Below are 25,100 nucleotides of genomic sequence, written 5' to 3' on the forward strand. Positions count from 1 at the left end.
CTTCAGTCCTGCTTAAATTTAATTTAGTTTGACCGACCCATTGGGATTCGATACTTTACATGCAATAAAGTTTCATGAACTATGCCTGCAGAGGCTTGAAAAATATAAGACAATTAAGTTTATAAATTACCACGTCATTCAATATCAATCATTATAAATCATAGATGGCCTTGAACGATGTAATACAAAAAAAAAACAAAAAAAATTATTAAATAATGTTGCGGGCTTTTAACTAAATATCTAACTACTCAAGTATCGCATGCGAATGTAGAAATGTGTGCGTAATCCTGCCTCTAATCATCCAATTTTCATTAATTAATGTAATGATCGGCAATATTTTGTGACCTGGAAGAACGGTAACATCACCGTCCCCCCTCGATCCATTATATATGGAATTCGCTTTGCAACGATTCACTGCCACTGCTCAATAAGATATCGAGTCGCAAAGAATATTAATCTGGCGGTTGCGCGCGCCCCACAAACAGCTTCCTCGTACAAACATTGCGCACATAGCAGACAATCGTGCAATTACTATTCGTGATAACGAATAACAAAACGCTAGCTGCTCGCCAATTCCATGGGACTTTCACTTTTGGATGAAATCGCGACACTGAGGAAATATAAATAAGTGTCGCAAGTGTCTTCTCGCTCACGGCAAGTGCACGTAGTCGACAATATAGTTCCCGTATTACATAGCCATTTAGACGGAGAAGATTGTCCAAAATAAAATGAAGACGTATTTTTCTTTAGACGTTGCAAGTGCCTCGAATCTCCATCTACGAGAATAAGTTTTACTTTGTCCACTTGAAAAGTCTTGTTCCATTTACTTGGAAAACGCTCAAACGAGTTCTCGACTTCAGCCTCACGACGTGCATTGACAATATTCTAGGCGACATGCTCAACTACCGTTTAAACAGTTGTTTTTATACTGTTTTCTATCCAACAAAAGTAGGATTGTTTAACAAATGGCTGAACGAATGAAATGATTATTATTCGCGATTTTACCTTCATTATCTGCCATTTGCACAAACTATATATATATATATATATATATATATATATATATATTGTTGGAGTACAAAATTAGTGTAATACTTAAATTTTACTTTACGTGGCTTATTGAACAGCGCAATGTGCCTTTACGTCACTCCATTAGAACGAGCTCTAGTCTAAAATGTTTAAAGGAGTAAATCTATTGGTTAATAAAGTGCACTGATTGTAGCTACAATTGAACAACGAACGTAATCGCCTGGCAACGACATTATTTGACACTTTACTGGATGCCTTATTCCATCATTTGTCACTCTTCAAAATACAATAAATTAATATAGTCGCAAAATAAATACGAGATCGTGCGCTCGCCAATGCTCCATTCCAACGAAACTGCGTGTAATGATAATGTTTCTTCGAAGCCAGAACAGTAAGGAAGCAACCATAAACGCGCGGTTTATTAAAAAGTTTAAGAATCCCATGTGCAAAGTGAAATAACTGTAAATTTTCGGTTTATCGCTTAGACAAGCGTTTAAATGAATAACCAAAATTTTAGAAATCTTGAGGCGAATGCACATTTTACAGTCTTCCATAAACAATCTAAAGTATTTATTGCATAAAGAACGATCGGCGTACGTGGGGTGGCGAGGCGCGGCGGTCATTGATTTACGCGCAGGGTCGGGGAAACGCGAGTAGTCCGGGTGGCACGACCCGGGGTAACGACTTTCGAGAGAAGGCCACGGGAAGACGATAAATCGCGAATCGCGTTAACATGCCAATCAGTCGCGCTCCTCCTCGGGCTTTACGAGCGCGTCCCGAACGGGAGTCGCGGGCCATCCAGGTCAAGTGCTTGCAAGTTACATCACTACAGGGCGATCTATTTTATTGGCCTTGTATGCGAGAATTCCACCGGGAGCTTCTTCCATGCGGGTCGACGGTGCCGGCTGAATGATGATGTCTCTGTCGAAGCGCCGCCTTACGTTGCGGCGACGCCTCCACTCGATGTCTCGAGCCTTAAAAGTTGAGAAGAGGGTGGATAAGAGGGGGAGAAGCAGAGGTAAAACTCACTTTGCTCTCCCTCGTCATCTCTTCACGGTCAAGTTGTACTGGTCTTTCCATTTTGCCTCTTCGTTTCGCCCCAATTGCACTGCCTATGAATAAAAGAAGCTCGAATGCTGATGGACCAATTTCGGATAAAAATCTAATGTCTGACACTTTCACGTTCATATTTATATTTCGTATATGCTAAACATTTTGTCTTTACTATTCCAAAAGTATGCAATTCCAATTTCAAACAACAATCGTAACTCCCTATGGATAAATCGTTCGTAAAAAGCCTCGAAGTTGATCCACATTTTTTTTTCTATTTTACGACTCTGGGCCAACCGACTGTCGATATTGGTCATCTATCAGTTGGTACTATAGATCGCCAAGAAAGAATAAACTACCAGTGTAGATAATTGGAAATGTAAATATTTCGAAAGGTCGATTTTTACTACTTCATTAGATGATATTACACGAGCATAAGGAATTGAAATGCAACAACAGTAACGATTAAGGATAAGAGCCACAATATGAAAAAGGAAAGAGATTCGCTCGATTATGACTAATTATGATTTAATTATGATTTAATCTCGATTATGATTTAATCGGCTGGCGCTATTAAGAGCATTAAAAAACCAACGTTGACGAGCGCTTGACAAACTCCGAAGAAATAAAAGAGGCAAAAACGTAAATAAAAACAGCATCTAATTTAAGGAAGTGTAGAGGCCAAAAACGTAAGAGAGTTGGATGATATGTTAAGGAAAACCGAAAAAAAAGGGAAAAACAACCAAATAACAACAATAACAAAACTCAATTTGTTGACCCAGATTTGGATAATCGATGTAAAAGTCAAACGGAAAAATATCATCGGGACACGAAAGCCGCAGAATCCTCGCATTCCTTTGATTTCTCTCGGCGAATGCTCCCGAATACGATCATCATCCGCTTCCTCGAGCGCGCAATCGTGTCGTTTGGTTCTAGCCGAATGCACATTAGAAGTGCAACTTAAGCGCACGCAAAAACTTTCCGCCTCCTTCGCTTGGCTTTGCATGGGAAGCTGCGAGTCGTGATCAGCCAACTCGAGCTCAACGGCGCGATAAATTCAGATGCAATTCGCACGAGTGCGCTTTTTCATCCCGCGGTGCACTTTACTTTTTCCGCGGATCTTTCCTTTCTTTTCCCCCTTCCGTCCATCCTCATGGCTTCGCGCACTCTCCTATTCGCCCTTACAAATTTATCTGTTTTTTTTTTTTTTTTGTTTTAAGCCATAACGCTGCCTTACTGCACTTAATGCTTATTTGGCATTTTATGCTGTTAACGCGGCTGGATTATTATCGATATTACTTCGATGAGCTCGATAAACAATATAAACGACTCCATAACATGAGTAATATAAAAGGCTTTATTCGACCGACATGGCGATTAAAGTAAACCTTTTACTTCTGACACTTGCACTTCAATACGCAAGTGTATACGCCTCCAATAATAGAACTTCAAACTGCCCGAGCAAAAGACGATCGTCCGTCAGCTTATAAAAGAAACGCCCTCTTGAAAAATCACTTCCCCACTTTGTAAGCACGTGTTATTTTCTTCTGCTTTTCATTAGCATACTTTACGTGGGGTGCGTCGCGATTAAAGCGGAAAAAGCCGGGAAATTCAAAGCCGCTCACACCAGCATACATTTGCTTAATTATTTTTCCAGGATCTCGGGCATTGTACCGAGAAAAAATTAGAGCTTGCACGCACAAGCTTTTCAAGATCCAATCTTTTACTACGCACTAAATTAGAATCGTTCGCTCAGCGACGTGTTTAGTCTGAGAATCTGAGAAGCTGCAAGCACAACGGCGCCGTGACCTGAAACGCTAAGAAAAAAAAAAAGGGGGAATAAAGCGTAAACGATTCTTTCACGTGAACGTTAGCACTTTCTCGGACATACAAGCATCGCGATCTTTATCACTCGAGCTTTCTCTCTCTCTCTCTCTCTCTCTCTCTCTCTCTCTCTCTCTCTCTCTGTGTCGTGTTCCGGATGTTAACAGTCGCCGCCTCCTGCCACGTGAGTCTCTCGACTGTAAAAACTAATTTACGCCACAGCAGCACTGTACGACTCAAGGTACAAAGAGATTTTATTTAAATATTCGTTGCGATGAACCGAATGTTTCATATCACTGTCATAAGATAATAATGACTGATGCAAATTAGTAAATCCTTCATAATGACATTGAGATTGTCTAAGCTCCAATTTTCGTGTGCATAAAAGAAAACAATTTCTTTTCGCCTCGTAAAAAGTTTGCTTAATTCATTATGTTTGCCTACTCATGCTATGCCTTCATAAATCAACTCTAAAAATTATTTATAAATTATCTAAAAAATAATATTAATTTTAGACGCAAAATTTTCTACGCGTAAAATACTATTTGCATAGTAGTAAGATTTTCTATCGAGAAATTGATATTTAAAACGAATATACTTTAAGCGATAGCTGCAAATAACTTCATAAATTAAGTATCCGATAAATTATCCTTAATAAACATAACCTTATTTCATTAATCGTACGTGAATAATAATCGTTTAACATTTATTAGTCTTCTTGTGAATTTAACATTGATAAATATTAGTTTAAAAAAAGAAAAAAAATGTACGGTTAAAGTTGCTCGTATAAAATGGCGAATTTATTTAAAATATGATATCCAAAGTGATACGAGTATTAAAAATGCCATACAATAAATTGTAAATGAATGGCAATTGACTATTCATTGGGTGGAACAGCTGATATCCACTCTTTTACTAAATAAATACTTTAGATCATATCATTTATAGACATAACACATCCTCTATTTCTTGCATAAAATCTATCTTTAATTTACGCAATTTATCTAAATCACAACTGGTTGTACCACCTGCGCAGAACCTGTACTGCAATTTTAAGATTTAATTTTCTATTCATTCATCGTTTTTCACTGCTCCTTTACGAAACACGAGTTATTTCCATCACACTTATGCATTTTCATTAATTTTATTATATATATATATATATATATATATATATATATATTAATATTAGCATAGAAACTGGTTTGATGTGCGAACAAAAAATTTGTTACTTACATTTGTCTTTTTGTAATATTAAAAGAAAAAAAATAAGATAAAAGTAACCTTAGCTTTGAGAAAATTAGAGTAAAATTATTCCACTATAATTAAACATATATTGTTATTTAATATCAACGAACCAGAATGAATTTATTACTGCGAATTTGTGGGCAATAAAATTCGTAAAAATATTTAAGTATCTTTAGATTTAGAAATATTTTATATTATTTAAAAATTTTCCATCCCGGAAAGAAAAAACCTCCCATTCGACATATTATGTTTAGATAACTGTAAGATAAGGGTCGAGTTTTCTCACTATTTACATAACTTTAATTTTCCAATGTAACAGAACATTACATAGAATGTTTATTATATTGGAAATTATAATTACTACATACTCTTTGCGTATAATAAATTTAATGAATACGACGTACGAAGAATGAAATACTATCTTAAATAAATACGGCAAAATATAAATACGTTCATTTGTGTAATTTAACTAATGCTCTCTCTCTCTCTCTCTCTCTCTCTCTCTCTCTCTCCCTGTGCACATTCATTCGCATGCGCTTGGCTCTTTCGCTTACAAGAATCTCGCTTGTACGTAACGCAGACCGACTGGGAGCTCGATTCTCTCTTTCTCTCATTCACATTTGCTCATATGCTTTCATTTTGTAGCCTCGCTCTCCTCGCGGATTCAATTAATCAAGAGTTACTAAGGCTGTGGGACTTCGTCCACTTCCTTTTCGCCTTTCGTTTTTTTTCTTTTTTTTTAATTCAGTCGGTGCATGCGGTTCAATTTTTGCGCTGCGTCGCCATGGTGAAATTAATTATTCCCGAAGTTTGGCAATCAAAAAGGACAATCGGATTTGCATTAATTTCTTAGATGACATGTAAATTTTGACAAGGCAAAACGAATGGATTTGGGATCGATTTTATGATTTTCTACTTTTCGTATACCTTTTGTTCCATCGGTTATTATTATTTATCATTATAATTCATTTGTGAGGCTTCACATTTATCCATAACCACGTCAAAAAAAAATTGATAATTACTATAAATATAAATTATTAGTCTATATTTTAATGATATAATAACGATTGGTTTATCCATTTTTCAAGAAAATTTATTGATCAATGCAGTTTCTTAGAAGTAAAATGAAAACGATAAAAACATTATTATTATTATTATTATTATTATTATTATTATTATTATTATTGATATTATTGATATTATTATTGATATTATTATTGATATTATTATTATTATTATTATTTAAACTATTCATCGCACTATATAATAATGTGTTCGGATATGAATACAATAAGTAGGTATGCTAATTGGCCTGCTTTAATATTTTATAACAAGCAATGATTTTATTTTAACAACCAAAGCAATTACGAATGCCATTTTAAACATTGCCCAATGAATTGTAAATAAATTAAATAAAAATTACATTTCGTTTGCAGATGTATTATGTAATATTTCATAAATCGTCTCTTTTTTTTTTTTTTTTTTTTTTTTTTTTAAAACTTTTTTTTAAAGTTAATTTCATTTATCATAGTTTAAAGTATGAATACTCTTCATAAGACTTCTTTTTTGAAAACGCACTTTGTCCGAATTTAATTACGATTAAGTTTAACGAAAAATTTTTTAATCATTGAAATTTTAGAATTTCTACTATTGAATAATAATTATTAAACTTGTTTGTTATATTAAATTAATTATATGGTAATTTCATATTTATATTTACATTTATCATTTTATACAAAATATTAAAATAAAAACTAGAATATAAAATATAAAATACAATAGTCGATAAAAAAGTTGCTTAAATTTAATGTTTTCACACGTTAAATGGTGAATAAAACTTCTATATTAAACTTTAATTGTTTATCCACCAGTGTAAATAATATGCAAGGTAGGCATAAATGTGCTTTAAAATAATTCTTCTATTTACATAAAATCGGATCAATTTAATAATGTCAATTGCTCGAATTCTCATCGTATAAAATAGGGGGGAGGGAGAAATTCTCTCGCTCCCTAACAAATTAATTAATTTTTTCAAAATGATGGGAACTCTAAGGTATGTTGTTATTCTCAATAATGCTGAAACGCGAGGTTTAAAGCACCAGGCTGCGTTGTAGTGGATTAGGTGTCCCAGTCTCGATCTAAAATTATGATAATTTCGTGGATGTAGTTTTGTCGAGTGTTCGGGCCGAGTCCTCGAGGATCTCCTTAGACCGCGCGCCAATAAAACGAGATTGATGCGCAGCCTCTCTCTCTCTCTCTCTCGCGAAAGTTAAAAACGACGCCTGGGCAAAGAGACGGTCGAGAATAAAGTGAGCAAAAATATAATGCGGAGAAGCCTCACTTAGACTGTAAACACCCTGGGTATCGGTTACTGGGTGCGCGACACCACGTAACCAAACCTGGCTGCTCTCGGGCGCCCGCGCCTAAGTTTCCGAGCCCCGATCTCACCATCGATCTGCGCACTTTTATGGCTCTCCTCTTATTCTCGTTCCTATTCCGTAACACCCGCGCCGAGTTTTTCCCGTTGACATTTGTCGCGCCGACTTGATCGTTTGATACCGCGCGCGACCATCCACCGACGTGTCTCCGCGTTCTTGTTGCACCGATTTCGTCGACGCCCAGGGCAGAGAATGGGATGAGGCTCGGCTCGGGCAGGTGAGCCTCGCATCCATCAAGCAACTGACTTCCGGCACGTCGGCTACAACTACACGCGTCGACTCGACTCGCTCAGAATTCCAACCGTTTCGTGCGCTGCTTATTTATCAAAAATAGTTTATACCTCTTAGCTCATTTCTCCACGTGTATTCGACAATTTTACAACTATTGACACGAGTGCAGTTAAGTGTATTATTATAGGATAGACTCCAAGTGTATCGGACTGTATCGGAGTCACATTAGTAAAAGTAGTACGTTTGTTGTAAGACGGGATAAAGCCTTATAATCCTCCGTGAGACATTATTCGTTAATTATTGCATTTGACTAAGCTAATGTTAATCGTTTGGAGAAAGAAGCCGAGAAATTAGTCGTTGAAAAATATTCGATCGTAGGTTTTAATGCACCGCGAACGAAACAAAAATGTTATTAATGGAAATAAATTGAAATTGGGATTGAAATTTCGCTGAGTGAAGGGAGTTTTAATAAGGTAGAGTAACCTCATATGAAATAAAAATGTAATAATGGACCGATTATATGGACAAAAGGATAGAAAGTTGAAGTTTAAAGGGAAAGGAAGTGTGGGATAGGTTCGATTCCTCTAAACTTTCTCCTTTATAAATTGACAATATGAAGATAGTGCTCTGTAGTGTGTATATTCGGGGGCATAAATTTCTCGAAAAGTAAAATTATTACCCAATGAGGTTCTTTTGAGGAAACATGAAAAATGGCATAAGCCTTTTAAAAGTGGAAGAAGAGAAGGATTTTCAGACCGGATATATCGTTTTCACTTTGCAAACATCCTAAAATCGTATAACTCCCCATTGTGCTCTTTCTCCTCGAGCGTCCGTGGACGTCCGAAGCGATGGAATGTTTGGGAGGAGCAGCAATCTTTGGGTGGTGGTAAGTCTGCCTTCGAATTCAGCGAATTCTCTCCGTCCATTGTCTCCTCTAACTTGTGCGCACGCGAATACACGAGTTGAAGATATTTTACGCGTAAGAATACATCCGCCGTTGCACTCTGTTGGAATATCGTTAAGACACGTAAGGTCAATAATACCCTTAATACGCATAAAGTGTATATTATATTTATGAATTAAATCGGCGTGAAATTAAAAAAGCAGCTCATGCGACATTTAATTAAGCATTCGCTTTCGTATTAAAGTATTAAAGTATTAAAGTATTAAATTATTTACTTATATATAAGAATCATTTGCAAATTTTAATTGCCGCGCATAATTTATAAACTCCCGAGCTATGAAAGGAGCCAAGCTCGTGTCGTAAATTACAGCCATAATAAAATATATAGAATGCACGTTAAAAGTTTGTATTAAAAGCGGACTAATATTAAATTAATAATTACATTTACCCTTTGAATGGCTCGTATCATTTTGAAATGCGAATGATTTAATGGCCGTTTATGATACGTGGCGCTTTAAATGATGAAATTATAAATAATCGCGCATGGACGACAATGAAAAGGAAAGGATTCGTGAAAATCGTTAGCTCCCCTAAAATTATCCACCGGCAACGCTCGTCCGTGTGCGTAAGTGTAAGAGTCTCGGCTAGCAGATGACTCTCAACAAGGTCGATCAGCATTTAATAGCATTACGCATGTCTGATCGGATCAAGAACAGTAACGGACCGTTGATTTATACAGAGTAAATAAAGCTCAACCGCATGTGACTTTATATATATATATATATATATATATATATATATATAAATGTGTGTGTGTGTGTGTGTGTGTGTGTGTGTGTGTAGATTCTCCCTTTTCTGCATCGATTACCATATGACGAATTTTATATATTACGAAAAAAAAAAAAATACGACGAGTTGTCTGATTTATGATTTGAGCTTTAATTAAAACTTGTTACTTCACTATTAGATGATTTGTGTCGATTTGCTAGTTTAAAAAAGTTAAATTCAGGTCGATGCTGTAAAGAATTGTGCAGCTCAGACTAGTTCCATTGAAAAATTCAAGTTAATAATTATTACGAGTGTAATTGACGTGATTTGAAATCAAATGAGCGCATGTAAGTTTTTCAATCTAATTGCTAATAATGCTTTAATATAATAATACCGCATATATATATAAAGTTCTTTGGAGTAGAAAATTTCTATGCTGAAACCACTGCAAGTTTTACACAATATGTTGTAATAATTAGATAGAATAATTATAAATAAGAAATAAAACGAACACGTTCTGAAAAATGTTATGTTTATTAAATCTCAGGCTACTATTAACGGTCCTCGTAAAGTCCTACCTCACGATTCTTATTATTTCCTAATAAGCATTAATATATTAATGGTAATTTTAACAGCGCTCGCCTACATTACTAAAACCAATAAAAGTAATTTAAAATATTGTATTCGCTAAGAAATCTCGCTCTATCTATTTATCTATTATAACCTCGATATTATTTCAGTGTCAAAGTGTCTTGTTTCCACGAATACTACTAGACAAGTACTAATCATACATTAAAAATAATTTCATTGAAAATTACATTTCTAAGCGACGAAGGAAAAATTGCGATCTCATGCATAGAGAAGGCAGTAATATTCTTTGAATGTTACTCCATTTAAATGCTTAAGAATAATTATCGTGCACAATTATATTTACGGTAGTCTCTCAATATAGTCGATCTAAATTAAAATGATTGATCTACATATAAAAAAATAATAAATGTTTAGAAAATTTTTGTCTTGTTTTTGCCTTTACGTAATTTAAAGAAGTATTTTTTTATCTTTCAATTTAAAATGATTCAAAACGAGTCATATTGAGATATATAATATAGTGCTATGTAATAAGCATAACCAAAAAAAAATAAACAAAATACCTCAATGGAAAAAAATAATAAACTGGAAAGATTAACGAAACGTGCTACTTAATCACTAATGGATTATTGATTCGGCAATACGAGAGTCTTTGCAACTACGAATAAATAGGTATAAAAGTAGTAAGTTGACTTTTGTAAATTATAATCGAATGTATTTTGTTTCCGTATTTAAGTGATCCATCGTTTGCCTAGAACAAGTGACTCTTTACCTCCATTGGCGTTACTTATTATTTCTAAATTGACATATTAATTCGAAGCAATTCAAGCAATATGAATACAACTTGACGAAATAATCGATTTTTTCATTCGCGAAGCTTTTTATAGCTCGATACTCGAACATGAAACAGAAAAAGAAAAATTTACACTTGCATTATATCCAATGAAAGCATCATTATTCTCATAAACTACGGTAATCCCACCTTATATCATTGGCATGTACATGTAGCATTTCATAGCCAATGTTCAATATTTTCCTCTTTATCGGACTACGAGTAGTCTTTTAATAATTATTTTCAAAACGACATACAAAGCACGAGGAATTTTCTATTCCCACTTATCATAATCCGTTAATCCTTACGTCCGAGAGATAAAAGACCCGGCTGTCGGTGATGGAGTAAAAAAAAGAAAAAACGAAAGAAAAAAAAGTCAAGACCTCGATTGTCCTCGACGAGTCGCACAAAGTAGCAGAGAGTAGCATAAAAGTGAAGGTACCGTTCGTTCGCCAAAATTCCGGGACAGCGATGCATTCGCGACAGAGCGGGGATTCGCGCGGATGGCTTAGGCCAGTTAATTATGATTTTACCGTACGGACCGAAGAAACCAGCATGCAGATGGCTTTCGATATGCGTCCACTTCCGTCCCGGCATTTCCAACTCGGTGCGAAAACCTCCATGGCAATATCCGGTAGTCGGGGCGACGTCTCTCTCTTTCTCTCTTTCTCTCTCGACAGAATTGCATGTAACTGGGTCATCGACGTCGCTCCTTTTATATTGGCGTGGCACTGCACGATCGAGCATATCCATCGTGTCGCGGTACAGTTGTACTGCCGGGATCTAACGCCTAGAGGAGGTTACTCGAGTTTCGACTTTATGGACGAATGTCTTTCGGCCCTCGTTATTGGCTATCGACGAGCATCTAATAAGTCGTAGAGTAGAATCGATCCAGCATCAGCTTGCGTGTGTATACGAGAAGAACCAGAGCGATCGATGAAAAATGGATATCTCGCCAAATACCAATGGATAATTCAATTTAACTCTCCAATCTCGAAGAACCCTCACGCACGGCATTATTAATATTATTAATGGCAAAAAATGACACTAGACGCGATTGTTGTGCGGGTGGTCAGGCTTAAATGCTAATGTACTGTCGGCAAACTTGAATCAAGGTTCTCTTTAAGGACGAATCCGTCATAAAGTGCCAGGTGCTTTTCGAATGTTTGACGCCGCATTAGCTCACATTCTCAGCTGGGGTGGTAATATCCTTGTACTAAGGAGGCATCGCAATCCCGCATTATCAATAAGAGCTCGCGAGGACGATTAATGTGGATTATTGCGGATGATACATATTGCGTGCGTAGGAGGAGAATAGAATGCTTCCTTATGGGTGATAATTAATGTCCCCCTTTTGATGCGTCAAACTGTCTATATGCCAGACATGACAATTGCCATTGGACTCCTCGCGCGATTCCCGCCATAAAGTCAATTTAAGTCTCCCCGACCCACCCCGCCCGACCCTTTCACGATGCTCGACACGACGACGAAGAGAGCATCAGCCAGAGGACGCATTGTACTCGCGGACGAATCCTATTTAAAACGATCCATTCCCACGGAAGCTCGTGCGCCGCGCCTACAAGCGCGAAATTGATCGGAGTCTCGCGGCGCTCAGCCACGGCGCAGGTTGAGAACCAGTTGAGGCGCGTTCCTCCCTCCCCCCTCCATCACTCTACCACCCTCATCACACCAACAACCGCCCACCCCCTCTCCCCCTCTCTCAGTATCTTAGTCATTCTCTTCGGGAAGTCCAGACGGGCTAAAAGTACTCAAAAGTACAATCCTTTCATTAGAGCGCGGGACACGCGAGTCCATTATGAGACCGCGCGCGTCCGACAAAACATCTGATCCCATTGTCGTGCGACGGCGATCCACGGGAGCGCAAACAATGAATGACTCGATCGGCCACTCTCTAACTACTCCGCTGCAACTGCGTTCCATTTTCGACGATTATTCGTGGTGTCGCCGTGAAATTGGCAAATTGCGCGCCACGTAACTCCGCTGTTGTCGCTCGGAAGCTGTTCTACGTCTTGAATTCATCGCGCCCTTAGAGTCCCGTTGCTGGTCGTGGGAGGTTTCGGATTCCTGTGGGTCGATAGCTAAAGTCGTAGCCTCTGCCGTGGGCCGCAATCCTCCAACATATTGGCCCTGGCTAGTGTCATTCGTAAACGGCTTACATAAACGAAAACCAAGCTGCCGAATAAATGTCGCGAGCTTATCTCTCGTTTCCCCAACTCCATTAAGAACACGAATATTTAAAATAGTTTTTTTTTGGCCAAGCGTGGAGCAGAGGCGTTGATAATGTCTTTCCAGCCAAATAAATTAGACTACTACTATGCGACTCGTGTAAAGTATCGTTTCGATGATGCATCGAGTGCTTTCTATCCGACTACACTCACACGCAATGTAAACTTCATTTTCTCTCCAATTTCAATTCTAATTACAAGACGTCGTGGTAACGATGGCCTGATAGTATCAAGATTATTTTTTGTCATTACGATGATTTTAACGTCGAACGAAGCTTTTCAATATAATTCGAAACTTGCCTGTGGAAATTGCATGATTACGCGAGAGTACCTAAGTTTACATGCCTTAATCCTTAATTGAATTACTTTGTTAACTGGAATACTTTATACGTACATTTACTTATATAGCAACTTGAGCGACTCGAGTCGGCATTTTTCCCTTTAGCTGTAATACAATCCAAAAGCTAAGCTACCGTACCCAATTAAACAATAGCGTCCCGTAGTACCTATTGTTAACGCACTAACTATTTATGAATGAAGTTTTAATTTCAAATTTCTTTCACCCAACGAATAATGACAAATCCCGTAAAAAGGATTTAATTTGTAAATAAATAGAAAAGAAAAAACATAGCTGCGCTATATTAAGCGAAACAAATATCGTAGAATCGAATTAGCCAGTAGAATCGGACGTCGTTGTAACTATTTGTAACTATTATTAAAAGAAAGGAAAATCACTTGGGATGAGAAAATATTTGAATCGCCAGTGCGAACTCGGCGATGAAAGTGTATAGACTTCAAAGGCGAGAGATACAGGAATTGCGCGCGAGGCATCCAGTCAAAAATAAAATATATTTTTGGAAGAGTTTTGTGTACATCGACCTGTACACAAGAGACAAAACAGCTGAATAGATATAAGATGTGTGTGTACGCATTCTGGGTCTTGTCCCGGCACGTGTTCCACTTTTCTTTCTTTCTTTTTTTTTTCTTTTTTTTCCGTCTCTTGCCCCGAGGATGCGGTTAAGGCTGTGCAGTTTACAATAATACAGCGATAGAAAACACACGCACAGAGGCATTAAAATACGAAAGTCCGCAAAGAGCATTGACATTAGACAATAATAAATACCAAAGCAATTTATTCTCTCTCTCTCTCTCTCTCTCTCTCTCTCACTCTGTCTTTCATTCATGCTACTTTCTTTTTCCGTCAGTCATTTATTCTTGTCGACAGACTTTGTATTTGCATTAATGTATCCTATTGTAATTAAAGTCTTTTCTATTACAATATCGGTCATTGCATACACTTTTTATTTTTTTTTTTTGCAAAACTGGCATTTTGAGACTCGAAAGTATAAGGCTCCGATAAATTTTGATAGATAGCAAGGAAAAATAGTTCCAAAACTCATAAATACCACATGTCACTTTATCCTATGTGGTACTGTGTATATTGTAAAATAAACAATGTGTATTTATTGTAAAAAAAAAAAAAAAAGAAGTAAAATGCTGTCTAAAAGAAATGACAATAAACATTTAAATTACGCAATGTTTTATATTACTCTAGCTTCTATTCCAGACAATTGTATAAAATATTTGAATAAATTTGTTGTACTCTTATACGTACTCTTAATCAGGCATAAAGTAATGATATTGTTGTAAGTAATGATATTGTTATTGCATATTTATGAGTTTTACAAAATTTATATATAAATTGTGTTATGTATATATATATATAAATATATATATATATATATATATATATATATATATATATATATATAATTATGTTTATATAATTTCAAAACATAACATACTCGAAACTTTTATTGCTAATCGCATTTGATACTAAATTGTACAATAATTATAAATAGTGGATAGATTTTATTATGTATTATTCAATATCTTGCACAATTCTTGAATATAGGGATTGCATATTTTTAATTAAATCCGTATCATATATATGATCATTTGTAAAAGAATTAACGCTTATAGTTGCATAAAGCATTTGATAGGAAAGCATTTTCTTCTTTAACAAAACCGATTTTATATTATTATGCATGAGCATGACCGAGTCCAATATATTGAATATCCTATACATACAATGTATTTAGTATATATATATATATATATATATATATATATATATATATATATATATATGTTTGTATTGTATACATGTAATGCATCCAAATGTTGTAGCCGTTTATGTTCATACAATTGAATGTATTATTGAATTGTGCTTGAAAGATGGGAGAATGTAAGAAATAATTCAGAGATAACATTTCGCAAAATTTCGATCAAGTTTCAAGTAAAATGAAAAAAGCCTGTAATGTCCAAATTCTTTTGTAATTACTATAATAACTACCTGTTAATTACAAAATATATAAACGTTAGTGTTTCAACAGTGAAAACAATCGGGCAACAAACACGTAATTATATCGTATAAAAAATTAGATTCGTTGGAGTTCAAGCGTGGAAACAAAGAGGTGAGAGAGAAGAAAAGCAGTTTCAGCGTTTAAGTTTTGTGCGCCACTTAGCCGTCGCGCCCTAACGTTATTTTTAAAATAGTTAGCGATCATCGTTAAAAGCCATTATCACCTCATAATTCACCGAAGCAACTCTAACGGAAGATCTTGGAACTCGGAGCAACTAATGCATTAGAGTGAAAGGTCCCGCGTGTTGTAATTAGCTCGCGTGTTCTCATAATGAAAATGTTCCAATGGCACTTCAAAAGCTCGTGAGACTACGGTTCAAGTGGAAAAGACGAAGAAAAAAAAAGGATACTCTACGACTTGCACTCCACCGTATACATATAAAGCCTACTAACGCGTGACCCTAAAATCGAGTTCAGTCTCTTTTCTCTGTCTCTCTCTCTCTCTCTCTCTCTCTCTCTCGCGCGCTCTTGCACTCTCTATATTTCGTCTCCCCTGGCTTGTCAAACCTTAGGATAACAATGCTCGCGAGCAATGTACCCCCCCTTCATATGTATATCCACTATGTATATCGATAATTACAGGTTCGTGCAATAAAGACGTGGGAGGCTTTAATTTTTTTTCTCGAAGCGCGACTCGATCGTGGCGACTGTAATAAACTCCTTACTCATTAAAAGCGCATCTATGCCTTAATTATAGTTTAACAGATGCAGCGCATTTGCTACAATTCGTAATTAGTCCCCGCAAGTATCGTTGCACACCGTTAATAAAATTGACGGTGTTTATAGATCGCAATAATGACTGACTACGGACTTTCCATCCAACACTTTTGGTGCTTTTGGTACTTATTTGCGACGAATCAGAACAAAGAGAACGCTTCACGGTTTTCATAATGTTTATCTTTTTCGTTAATTCGCACTCTTCCCAAACACCGCTCGTGCCACATTTTAAGCAAACGAATCATCTATTACGATTATGCGACTCATCGCATATTTATTTTCTAATTCTATAAAACTTGGATACAAAGTTGTGAGAAAGTTCACAGAAGCATTCACGAATGCCGTTGTCTATTTACAAATATGCAATTTTACATAACTTGTGATAATCGTCTTTCCAAGATATCCAGAATTCTTCAGTCGTATGCGTAATTAAAGGTCGTGTAAACAGCGTCTTTGCCAACCCAACCATCCGAAAAATGTAAAAACAAGCACTTGTGCGAGGGCACGTGTGTATTTTCCTCCAATCGATAAATAGACGCGATTTTAAGTATTTCCGACGTTAGCTCAAAGACGTTTGAAGATCGCCTACGAATGTTTCCAATTGAAAGCGTATAGTTTGAGTGAAAAGGTACACAAACAATGCGTCTTCGTGTCAATTGATAAAGATATTTAATTTATCATTGCCATTGTGAATTCTGTAGGAAAATAATATTTTTTATTTTTGTTTTTGTTTTTGTTTTTGTTTTTGTTTTGTCCTCACCCATCCCCCTCCTTAGCTAACAAGAGGATAATTTAAGCGAACGACGAACGGAAACAAAGATAGCAATTTTTTCTGTAGCCCTGCAGCGTCTACGTTGCAATTCGTATTAATAATTTTGCCGATCAACAAGGAGCGACAACATGCCAGCTTGCAGCTTAATTATGAACAACAAAGTCCAATTAATTGTAAAAACGATAGATAGATTATTCCGACTTCCTTACCGGCCCTTATTAAGTTTCGCACGAGCGTCGAAAGAATTTTAGACCAATGGAGGTGCGAGACGCATCACGAGTGCACCGAAAAAATGGCAAAACGAGCCACGGAATGCTCCGGCGAAAAATGAAAAGACTGCCGCCAGCGTCTCTTCCAGCACCCATTTTCCCAGGCACTTTTCGTTTTTCGCGGAAGAGGAGCGAGAACTCGAAAACGAGAGCCGCACGAAGGTAAAAAGAGTGAGACGAACCCACGAGTGAGCAGTGGTGGGGGCGGAGGCACGCCTGGAATTTCTAATCGCGTCTGAGGCTAAGACTCTGCCTGTCCCTCAGCGTCCCATCGTCTCTCGTTCTCACTTTCGATCTCTCCCCCCATCTCTCTCTCCCCATCTCTCTCTCCCCATCTCTCTCTCTCTCTCGCGCTCTAAGCGTCGCATTTCGCAGCCCACGAGGCCCGAGTTTCGAAAGATTTTCGCGAACGCGTCGCAGCTGCACCTGCGCCTCCGCCCGACAGATCGCCACTAACAATAGATGCACCAGGACCATAAGTCTCGTCGCGCCAGTCGTTTGTTTGTAAGAACGACATCAGGATCGTCGTCGCATTCCGAATCGCGAATACGTCAATCAGCTCTTTTTATCGAGTAGTCGCGGGTAGAGGGAGGCGTGCGACAAACTGGTTTTTTTCGACGACAGCCGGAAAACGTAATTTATGTGCATTGCCGCCGTTCTGGAAATACCTGCATTCTTAATAGACGGCTCGTTGCTCCCGAGTAGATGACAAATTTATATGGGAGCTCGAGTCGATGACTTGCATTCGAATTAAGCGTTTGGACGAGACGAAGAGATGCACTTTGCTCGAGTGTGTGAGATGGGCGAGGCAGTGGGACGCGAAAATTGTGCCTGCGCCCGAAGGACAAAGACGTCGAGCTGCCGCCGGTCGTATCCCGTAAATACACTTTTATCCCATAAGGCTCGGAGGAGGCTCTAGAGCGAGTAACGTAGCCGCCGGTAGTATTGCAAATCTGACTAGCTATCGCCGTCCCACCCACTGCGGATTCGCCGGATATCTTTGCGACTGCACCGAAATATCCGCGTGGATGCGTCCGCGTGGGGCGGCACGGCACGAGACACGCGACGAGCGAGAGGAATAATGGCCTCCCCGCCCGCTCGCCAATGAAAACTAACGGCTTGCCTACCGTTAATTCATCTTTTCCTTCTTTTCCTCCCGACTACATGTTATTTTGTCTCTTTTTGTCATTCTTGTGTTCGCACACGCGTTACAAAGAAGCTACGAAAGCTTTTCGCGATTGACTTTTGGTGCGACAACTTTGCAACTTTACCTTCTGGCATTTACCGTTCACGATGTGTAACAACCCCTATATTTCTTTCCGCCCTCTCTCGTCCATCCCTAATCTACCTTCTACACGGCATTATATTATTTTATAGACAATTTTACAGTTGCACAGCTTACGATATTTTCTAGACAAAAACTTAATAGATAAAAACTTCCAAAATTTGCTGAAATAATATTGTTTTGTGTCTATTTTTGTATCTCGAAGATCGTGCTTGTATTATTATTTCGAGATATCTGCTAAAAATGAAATTGAAATCAAAGACGCCTTCGGTTAATCTTGAACATGTTCTCGTATAAAACGAATGTGGCATCGTATGTTGTTAAAAAGAAGCCGCCAGAATAAGGAAAAAAGACATTTCCATTCGAATGGGCGAAGAAGCTAACGGCAGCTCAATAACGAGGGTTTAGATTGAAATTTTACTTTGACATTAAGTAGCAGGAGACACGGATTTCTCGTTCCGTTTTGAGTATCGTTCACTTGTCAGGTACGCGGGTCCTGAGAAAGCTCATCCCCTCATCCAATAGGATAGCAATCCTACGTGCGACCGATTTCCAAAGATGATATTGCAGAAGCAAGCGTCTAATCGAGAATCGCGCGTGGTGTACGTGTGCGTACGTGCGTGCGTGGTGCGAAGAGGAAAAGCGCGCGTTTTCACACTTATTATAAGGTACACTCGCGCCGTCCGATTAAGCCACGTGCGATCACTCGAGGCCTAATGGGTTGGTACGCGCGTCTGCCTTCGCCTACGCGACGCAAGAGATTAAGATTTCTGTCGCCGATAAGAACGAGGAATTTATTAACGGGCGCACCGCTTATCTTGCGAAAGCCGCTTACCTGATTACCCTCTGTTTATTCATGTATTTTTTATGGACGCGGAGCGCGACTGCTCTCCATTCATATTTATACATTAATACATTGTGCAATGTAACACGGATTTTATCAATTTTGCAAACTTTCCAATGCTACTGTACTGTCGCCCGTTATGCCCCAGACCCCCAGACTTCTTTTTCCACGCGCGAATTCTACTCTTCAGCTTAATGCGTTAATTAGGCACTGATAAATTTCAACGACGTCCTGCCGAGTCCTCTTAACAATTTTTTGCCCTCGGCGGTTTAAAAGATGCACGGTTTATCCATGATGTAAAAGATACATTATCGAGTAGATTGAAAATTTTCGAGATTTTCATCTCATTATTAATGATTGTGCCAAGTAAATTGAAGTGGGCCTCTTTTAGTTTTATTTGATCATAATTTCGACGAAAATAATGCTCACATAAACTGTCCGGATTCCTGACTGAAGGCCTGAAGAAGGAGTGCAACTTTTCGCGCAGCTAATCTATAAAACAAAATTGATAATTTTTCAATTCCCTTGTTTTACGGTGACTTTCCACTTATTGTCCTCCAAACTATAGTCTCTCTTTGGAAACCGATGCCAAAAGAAATGTTTCGAATGTATTTTTATTCTCAATTATCCGAGTTTCAGTGACAGCGAACGAAAGAGAATCAACGATGAGAGAAGCTTGAATGGATCTTTGTGCGAGGCAATGTGTGGAGAACAACATCATTAAAGTATGCCGTCTCGTTTTCTTGACGATATAATTACATGTGCGTACGTAGGCCCGCAAATATTTTTCCGCCAATCTCCCCGTACAGACTAATGACATTACACTTTTGGCCTTTAAATAAAGTTTCTCGTGAGAAATTTTTTTCTTCCAAGCCAAGCTTAATATTTTCTTAATATTATTATTGATATAATCGAGGTGATGCTTGAAATATAAACGAGATCAGTAGCCACTAAGAGAGCAGTAAAATAATAAAGATAATTTATATTTCTTACGGCCTATCTATTTGTATGTATTTAAAGATTCATCTTTATAACTTGTCAACAAAAATATCTTTTTACAGAGAATTCGTACGTTATATTCTCACATAGTCTCCTCTCATATTTATATACTCACTCGTGTTACAATATTATAATATAATATTTTCTCTATCAATCTTTATCGCGAGACTTTTTAAATAATTTCTGTTATTTTAGTTTCTGATAGAACATTGAAAAAAAAAATAAAAAAAAATACTGGCTTAATTAATCGAGCATATTGCCATTTATTTACGTTAGCGGGAAAAAAAATTAATTTTACGGACTTTTGAATTAATTTTCTGACAAACGAACGAAATATTCAATTATATACGCGATTAAATAATAATATATTTGATTCAAGTGGACATGTTTTTGAAGTACTTTTCAATGACGTCAAACTGTTTTGAGGAATTAGTAAGCTACGCTTGTTTTGAAAAAATTTCATTACAATTGTAGTGTTTATTAATGAATCGAAAGATCTGAGTCATATACGCAGACTTTAATAACTTTAATCGTAGTACTCACCAATTTTTTCGATCCTATATTCATACATGTTCCTTATTACACTTAATACTTATGCTTCTCAAACACCCGCGACCCCAAGTCATTTGACCTTTTCATAAAATACATTATTAGTTAAATACGCAATAAATATGTGTGCCACCTTACCAATTATTTTGCTAAATTAATCGTAAATAATTACTTAGGCCCGAGGTCCAGCAAAGAAATTATTTTTTATTTTTCACTATACACGCGCACATCGAGACGATAATTTGTTGATCCATCATACGATGCGTAATACCACAAAGCACAAGACGATACGGGTGTATGTTTGAATTATCTACTATCAGCTGAAGTAGTCAAACGATACATTTTCGTAAACATTAATATTTAAGCGTAATCATATAATAATAATACTTTTTTTTTCAATCACACGTAGAGCTCTATTTATGTAATTATTTATTACAAAAATTTTTTTTATAATTATATAATTTATATATTAAATTTTTATACAAGGTTTTTTGTCGGTTTATTTTCTATTTTCGTTAAATGAACCTTTGATTGACTTTGAATGATAAATACTGCAAATATAAGCATATTCTTAAGAACGGTTATGCATATTGTTATGATCGATTGATAATGTCGAAGTGAATCATTTGACCTTAAAATCGTATTAAAAAGGTTAAGTCGATGATAAATAAACGTTTGGATTGGCAGTATTTAGTGCCGAATTTGCGTCCATCATTGATCGCAATTTGTCACGATCGGGAGGGGAAAAAGTTTAAACGCAACCTGTTCCATTTAGGCGAGTAATTAATTATTGTGTTTTAAATGCAGCTCAGCGAACACGAAAGCCGGCAAATTGTGTGCAATCGCGACATGTTGACGCGCGAGTGAGAGTAAAATTTTTGTACACAATTATAAAGAACGAGGGAAGGAAGAAGAACGAAAAAAAAGAAGCAAAAGTATTAAACAGGCGTATTGGCGGTGGTGATGGTGGTAGGGCGGTTGGCCTGGGGGGACGAGGGGGGAGTCGCTGGCAAAGTTTAGCGTTACTCGCAATCAGATTTGTTAACAGAGGCGCACGTGAAACGAGTCCCCGGCAGAATGTTTAAAACTGGTTTGTATGTAAGGGGAGGGGTCAGTGGCGGAGAGCTCAAAGCTCCTGAAATAAAGCACACATTCAGCTCATGTACATAGTAAGCACGAAGGAAACAAGCTTCAAGCGACGACGAATGTATCAGCCAGTGCGCGGTTTACATTTATACTCAGCAGACATCGTGTGGTAGTCGTTGCAAAAGGAGAAAGTAATAGAAAAACATCGAGACTACTTCCGCTCGTCTCTCTATCCTACAACTTTTCAAAGCTTCATGTTCCAACAACTCCGTGTTCACACACGTGCGCATTACTAATTATTTCATCAAAAACCAAGGGCGCATCCACGACACCCTGGTGGAGCTGTGGCCGTTCAAACTCACGACTTTGCTTCCGCATTGACCCCCCCCCCCCCCCCCCCCCCATCGGTGTGTCGTAGTCGTCGTCTTCGTCGTCTCTGTCTTTGTCTCTCTCTATCTCTCTCTCTCTCTCTCTCTCTCTCTCTCTCGCCCATTTACCCGACGCTCACAAACCGCAAAATTAAATGGCTTAACGCTTCGATGGAAACTAATTAATCACTTGCTCGCTCCCACGCACTCGTATGTCGTCGGCTTTCGCGAAACACTTGCTTACGTATTAACATGCGCGCGCGCGTTACGAGAGACCGATCGCGCCAATTAAACCTTAGGACATCGTGACCGAGCGGCGCTCACCGAGACCACGGAGGTTGTGGCTACGCTCGTTCATTGATACTCGCCGCTCTCCTGACATTTTCCGAGGCATTTTTTTTTTTTGTTTTTTTTTTGTATTTCTTTTTTTTATTTATTTTTTTTTTTTTTCATGAAATTAAAAAGCTTTTTCAGCGCTAATTGGAATGTAATTTAAATATAAATGACCGGCAAGTCCAAGTCATAGGCGCGCGGACAATATTTTTATGGCGGTGTAAACAGTTCGATGAAATTTTATGGCCACCGTCATAAATTGAATTATCTACGAGGCTACGCACAATACCGCTCGACCAGTTTGTGAAAATTTCCACATTTTTCTAGCCGGTTTTTTGTTATTCTCCCTTTTTTTTCTCTTAATGTACTATACGACCGAAAGCCGCCGGCCGACATTCAAGTGCATTGAAATAATCGTTCCTGTATAAAACTTAATTTGGTTAGTTATTATTTGAAGACAAATACCTTCGTTATTATATTAAATTGAAACAGTTTAGGCACACATTTGCCGAGCGGGATGCCAGACTTTTGCCAAATAATATTGGGCAAAAGTCTGTCCAGGTTGAATACACATATATGAAAATATTTTCAAAACAGCAAATTAATTCGTTCGATTTAGTTAATTTTTTTTGTTTTGTCATTTTTTTTTATTACTCTCTTGCAATCACTGATGCAAAACTCTCGAGAAAGTACCCGATGAAATTGGACGTAAGATATCCCTTGCCAATAGTACGAATTGTAACGTGATATCGTCGGATATCCGTCAAAAGTCGCGTCTTATGTACCGACAGATTTGATTTGTGCATATTTAGCGAATTACGCGAGTCACTCGCACGCTATATCAAACAAGCATCGAGTCCAATTGATTCAGCAGGTGTTCTCGAGATGGAAAAAAAGAAAAACACGTGGGACAATTTGTCAAGAACAAATAATAATGCACGAGAGTGAGAGACAGAGGGACAACGACTACGACGACAGATGGGAGGAAATTGTCAGCGAATCGACATGAATCCGGAAAAGCAATAAGCCCTTACAGTTTGCAATCCAAGTACGGTAGAGTCGCTCGTCGTCAACATCGTTCCTTTTCTCCATGACACGTCTGCTCGCCGGAGAAGATGCTCGAGGTCTAGCTTTTAGCCAGCGGAGGACCTTGCGCGACCTGCCGGCCGAATGACCATCGCGTTACTGCCGTTTCTCGCTCTCTTTTCACACGGAACAGCCGAGCGACCGAATCGTCGTCGGCTCGTACACGCACGCACGCACGCACGCACGCACTCGACTCGATCTATCCGCGCTTCTCCTCCTGGACGGCTGTCGACAGTGTTGGCATCGCCGCAGCCGCAACCGCTGCTGCCGTCGTAGCGGCCGCCGCCGCCGCCACCACCACTACCACCACCACCACCACCGCTGCCACCGCCGCCACCGCTGCTACCGCCGCCACCGTTACCGGCACAGCCGCACTCTCTCCTCCCCCCCCCCAACCCAACCCAACCCATCTAGATCGAGAAAAGCACGTGGCTGTCGCGAGGAGCTGACGAGAGCGGCGGCGCTTTCGGCTTTCCCCTCTTGGCCAAACTAAACTCCGATGCTAGATGGCGAGATGGCGAGTGGGCGCCGGGGAGGGGGACGCTTTTCCGATCTCCGGAAAAAAGTCACTCCGTGCTCCGATATCTTTGTTTATGTTCGCGTGCGAGAGACTCCGACTGTATTATTGCTCAACGAGGCTGGCCGAGTCTCGCAGCGTTAATACACTCGTGCTCAACTGTTTTTCTTATTGTCGTAGCATAGCGCCACGCATACACGCGCGCCGGCTCGCCTTAAGAGCTTTATCGGCCTCGCATTTGCATAATCTTTAATAACTGATCCAATGACAGCCGACTCGGGCCGGAATGCTTTTAATTAATATTGCACACTTTCCGCATTTTCGGCAGCCGATAAAAAATCGTGTAGAAATATTGCCTCGGGGCAGGACACAACCGACTACACTAAGGAAATATTTAAAAATATTGTACTGTTTATTTGTTGTTCGGCGAGACTTAGTGCTGGGACGGGGGGGGGGGGGGGTCGCCGAATTGGTAAACAGTGCCATTAAGAGCTGTAAACAATCCCGTGTATACAAATTGTCCATACTTTTTTTTTTTTTCTAATGTTTTGAGGCGCGACTGATATTGCAACGAAGGATTTTCATTCCTATTAACGCATTATATTTTGCTCGTGTTGATTAAATTCCTCGTTAACGGTCATCTAATCACTGGTGAGTTATCTAATTGATCCATCGCCTCGGATAATCGACAA

General features: G+C 38.4%; 1 protein-coding gene across 1 annotated transcript in view; it reads right to left on the minus strand.

Annotated features, from left to right (window-relative positions):
- The window catches only part of LOC105366068 (facilitated trehalose transporter Tret1-2 homolog), a 39,541-nt gene extending 15,418 nt beyond the window's left edge, over positions 1-24,123 (minus strand). The window contains 1 exon segment of the mRNA XM_011504382.1: positions 23,840-24,123. Coding sequence (XP_011502684.1) covers positions 23,840-23,881 — 42 coding nt within the window. The 5' untranslated portion in view covers positions 23,882-24,123.
- Between the last annotated feature and the right edge of the window lie 977 nt (positions 24,124-25,100).

This window comes from Ceratosolen solmsi, unplaced genomic scaffold, assembly GCF_000503995.2.
Source record: "Ceratosolen solmsi marchali unplaced genomic scaffold, CerSol_1.0 scaffold25, whole genome shotgun sequence".
Taxonomy (NCBI): Eukaryota; Metazoa; Arthropoda; class Insecta; order Hymenoptera; family Agaonidae; genus Ceratosolen; species Ceratosolen solmsi.